The following is a 4,601-nucleotide window of genomic DNA, read 5'->3' on the forward strand; positions in this document are numbered from 1 at the left end:
TGTCTGGGTCTGCTCGGAGCCACTGGAAGTGCTTCCCGGAGGGGTGCTGAGTGTCTCGCCACCTCGCTGCCCACCCCCCTCCCCAGCCACCTACATCCGCCCTCCCGCCGCCCCCCGCCCTCGGCCCGCGACTCCCGAGCTCCGCCCGGAGCCCAGAGCTGCGGGAGAACGAGGCGGCGGCGGCGGCGGCTTCCTCGGGGGGTTGTGATTCGCTCACAGGAGCCATTGACGGGAGAAGACGAGGCTTTCACGGTGGAATTTACCTCAGGCGAGATCGAACAGCAGCAATAGAAGAGGGGAGCGCTCCTAGAGGGCTGGAAAGGGGAGACTCCTGGCACCTCCCCTCCGGTCGCCGCCTCGGGAGCACGGGCCCAGCCTGCCGACCCTTCCTCTCCCCACTCCAGCTTCCCACCGCCACTCAGCCCTCCGGCCTGACCCTCGCAGGATTGTTCCGAGAAGGCGTGAAGGCTGTGGGTTTGTCCATGGAGACAGGCACCTTTTTCCATCCAGTCGAGGAAGAGGATTTGTTGTTCTCGAAATCGGAGTGAAGGAAACACCGAAGCGAAACTTAAAAAGGAATCCTGCCCTCCCGGAGCCACGGGAGATGCGAGTTGGGCCGCCCGGCGCCGCCGCCGCCGCCACCGCCGCCTCCCGCCGGACTTAGCCCTTCCCAGCAGTCGGGAACTTGTGATCCTCGGCCCCCCAGTTGAATCCCCTCTCTCCACCTTTCTGCACCCTGGATATGTTTTCTCCCAGACCGGGATATTTTTTTGATATCGTGAAACTACGAGGGAAATAACTGCGGGGCTCTCTTCTTGTCTCCCTGCTTCTCCGCACGGACATGCCTTTAGTTTGGGGCGCTAATGCACCCCATCCTACACGAATGAACCCGCCCCAGCCGCGAGGGAGAGAAATGAAGGGAATTTCTGCAGCGGAATGAAAGCTCTGCAGCTAGGTCCTCTCATCTGCCATTTGTTCTTTCAAACTGCATTGTAATACAGGCTGGGTAAGTCAGACGAGAGAGAAGACAAGCCTCCCGGCCGTGTTTCTCCGCCTGTGTTTACTTTCCATATTTCTTTGCTCTGCTCTCCTGCTTCTTGGCTGGCCCAGGGATGACTTCCTCGCTGCAGCAGCCCTGGCGGGTGCCCTCACTAATATGGACCGTCCTGCTGGTCAGCACTGCGGCCGGTGAGTAGCCCCGGCTGGCGCGTCCCGGCCCCTTCCCTTGTGGGTGGCGAGGGAGGGAGCCCGCAGAGGCTGAGGCCTGCGATCGCCCTTCGATGCGTGCCGCTGATCACTGTGAAGGGAACCGCGACTGTGTACCTGCGTTTCTTAACCGATCCTTCCAGGGAAATAACCTTTCATGTGTTTGTGTAGTTTCGAATCCCCACTCCTATATTCCCCACTCCCCCACACCCCCCCCACAGGGGGAAAAAAAAGACATATTGGGTGTGGTATCTTGACATTTTTAGCTCTGAGGTAATGCCAAGATTAAAAATAATATTTTAATCACCATTGAACAGGGTCTATTATGAGATCTTTTGGAAACAGACCTATAGATTTTTTTTTAACATAAAGAAGTGGATTTGGCTTACAGTAAAAAGAACATCAACTATGAAACACACTCGAACCTTATTTTTAGATCACTCTTTGGGAATCCATATTTCTTTTATTATTCAAAAATGTGATTGAATGAATTGAATAAAATGTTGAGAAAGCTAGAGCTGTGAAATTCTTAATACATTGTATAATACTGTTAAGTATTATTATCATTAGTATTTTGTTCGAAAGTATTTTAGTAATTATGTTACCATCTTTTCAACCTGGACACTGCTATTTTATATGCTTTTGGAATTACTGTTGAGTTTAAAAGTATTTTCGACCACTTTACATGTAGTCATCTGGCATTCATTGGCTGTCCTGTCATTGAGACAACTTTGACCTCACATCAGACTTATAAGAAATTTGAGCCCTGAAAGTTTTGTCATTTTACTAAAGCTTAAAGAGAAATGGTAATCATGCTTTTCTTAGAATATTTTCTTTTTAGTTTTCAGACACCTTAGAAAAAACCCTCCTGTTCCTTTTGCAATTATTTTTCAAGCAGTCTTTTGATGATTTGCTTTTAGAAATTTTCAGGAGTGAATTGTACATATAATTCTTAAATTTGGCTTAAGGTAGCCAAATAGATGATGTATTTTAAAGCGAGTGAAGGACATGACAGATTTTCTAATTTTTAATTTTTATAAATACGTACTTTTCACATTTGATAAATTTCTCATTGCTGTGTTAGACACATGTTGCTTGCTTATTTCTATTTAAAAAGTCAACATTGGATAATACAGAAAATTTGAAGTTTCTTTTTGTGTTTTTGATATTGTTGATTAATGTCTATTATGTTTATGATAAATCTATAGTTGTGTTAAAATAATTTGAACTTCTGAATTAAATATATTTGGAAACATTTTAATGTTCTTAATCATCACAATTTCTTTTGGAATAAAAATGATTTTTCACTAGATTTATTTATATTGTGTTAGTTATTTAAATTCTGTAGCTATAAGCCATGTGGTTCCTGTAAAATGTGAAGAGAATAAAAGGCCGTAAGCTTAAGCAGTTATAAGAGCAGAAATCTCAAAGCATAGACTTTTCAGTGTTCTTTATTATTTTTGACCTTTTTAGAATGTAAATTCTCATTTATAGTTTGACAGGCTTATCTTTTTGTGATCAGAACTGATAAAAGTAAGAGAAAGAACATTCATCTTAAAATAAACTTAATTTCTATTTGGTAAATAAAATATTAGAATACTGTGCCTTAAAAGGAATAGGTTAAAAGAATCATTACTTAAAAATTGTTTAGTCTTCTTTTTTCTTTAGTGTTTACATAGCACTATATGCCAAAATTTGTGAGGCTGGATTTCAGAGCAATAACAATAATAATAATAGTAGTAGCAGTATTTATTGAGTGCTTGCTGTGCGCCAGCAGCTATTCCAATAGTTACATGTATTTTCTCACTTGGTCCTCATGACAATTCTATACTCAAGGTTAAATTGTACTTCTTTAACATGGAAGGTGAATGAAGTACAGAGATTTAAATAACTCAGCAGTCAGTAAGTTGTGGAGCCAGGATTATAGCCTGCATCCTTACCTACAACATTAACGATAACAGCAACTTATCTAATTAGGAACATGAGATAGAGTAGTGCCTTCACCAGATCAGCCTTTGAGAAGAGGCAGAAATATGTGACAGGATCTTTGTACCACATTGGTTCTGCAAATGTCATGGTTCTAAATGTTTAAAACTTTGATTGCTTAATATTGGAGTCGCTAGTACAGATTCATTAAGTGCAGGGTGGACTAAAGAGGGCCTGTGTGGATTTGGGGTACATAAATACAGTAATGTAACCAAACAGATGCAAATAGTGCAGCTGAAAGGAAAAAAATACTAGAAGACTGATAGGACATCCCTCTGGGGTCATGGTTAAATCCTTTATTTCTTTTGAATCCCTCTTTTGTACTTACTCTGTCTAGTTCTTGGATTCCTTAATTCTAAGAACATTTGGTATGCAAAAAATTAGAATTTATAAAAATATGTTGTGCTTATTTGGTTTATAAATGAATTCTTAATTTTAATAAAAGAATACAATACAATGTCATACTTATTTAAGGGGTTAGCTTCTCAAACAAAAAAAAAGTTGACAAGCTTTATTTAGACTGTAATAGTTACAAATAAAACATCTAACTACATCCCACCCCACCCTATGCATTCCCCTGAGCAGACTTAGCTACCCTTTACCTCAAGTCTTAGTTCTTGTCCTTCTCCTTCTTGTCCTTCTTGCCATTGTCAGGGACAGAATACTTTCACTTTACCCCTTTAATTCTTCTTGCTGGTGGAATAATTTAAATAACATACAGCAGATTAACAGGAGAAAACCTAATTTTAATACATGTGCACAGCAAATTCACACAAGCATGAAAATTCCAAAGACAAGCAAAATGAGGGAGGGATATATGTCATTTTGGTCTAAGGAGGGGGAGGTAGGCAATTCATATGGACTAAGGTGAATATACTAAGGTTCCCTTCTGGAAGCAGGTTTCTCTATCTGAATCTCTTTAGGCAGGTAAGGGGGAGATAACAAACTTCTTGAATTGGGCTTTACATGATTTCACCTCAAACTAATCTTCATGCCAGGGTGGCACATTCTGGGGAGACTCACTCCTGACCCTCACACCATCCTTGGTGGCCTGGGAGACTAGGGAGCCCATTGCATTTTGAGTGAATTCATTGTTGGGAGTCACACCTGGAAGGATCTTCAGGACACAGGAGATTCTGGATACTATGTGATTCAGGGCCTTTTCATCACATCATAATTCTCCTTGTCTGGCTCAGATGTGTCCATGGCTGAGCTGGTGTCAATGTCAGTTGATTCTGCCTGGTCAATGTCCACCTGATTAGATTTCAGTTTTACATATACCTCATCAGGAACACACACATTCGAAAGCAAGATTCACTATTTAGTTAGTGTTCTTGAACAATGAATGAATATTGTTAAGGAACTGGAAATTTAGTAATTTTTATTTTAGTGTTTTTCAAGATGTGGAG

General features: G+C 41.7%; 1 protein-coding gene across 1 annotated transcript in view; it reads left to right on the plus strand.

Annotated features, from left to right (window-relative positions):
- Positions 1-6: 6 nt before the first annotated feature.
- Positions 7-4,601, plus strand: part of BMPR2 (bone morphogenetic protein receptor type 2) — a 138,295-nt gene continuing 133,700 nt past the window's right edge. Inside the window, exon 1 of the mRNA XM_006921366.3 lies at positions 7-1,188. Within this exon, the coding sequence (XP_006921428.1) occupies positions 1,113-1,188 (76 nt within the window). The 5' untranslated portion in view covers positions 7-1,112. The remainder of the gene's footprint in view (positions 1,189-4,601) is intronic.

This window comes from Pteropus alecto, unplaced genomic scaffold (genome assembly GCF_000325575.1).
Source record: "Pteropus alecto unplaced genomic scaffold, ASM32557v1 scaffold3, whole genome shotgun sequence".
In the NCBI taxonomy this organism is placed as follows: Eukaryota; Metazoa; Chordata; class Mammalia; order Chiroptera; family Pteropodidae; genus Pteropus; species Pteropus alecto.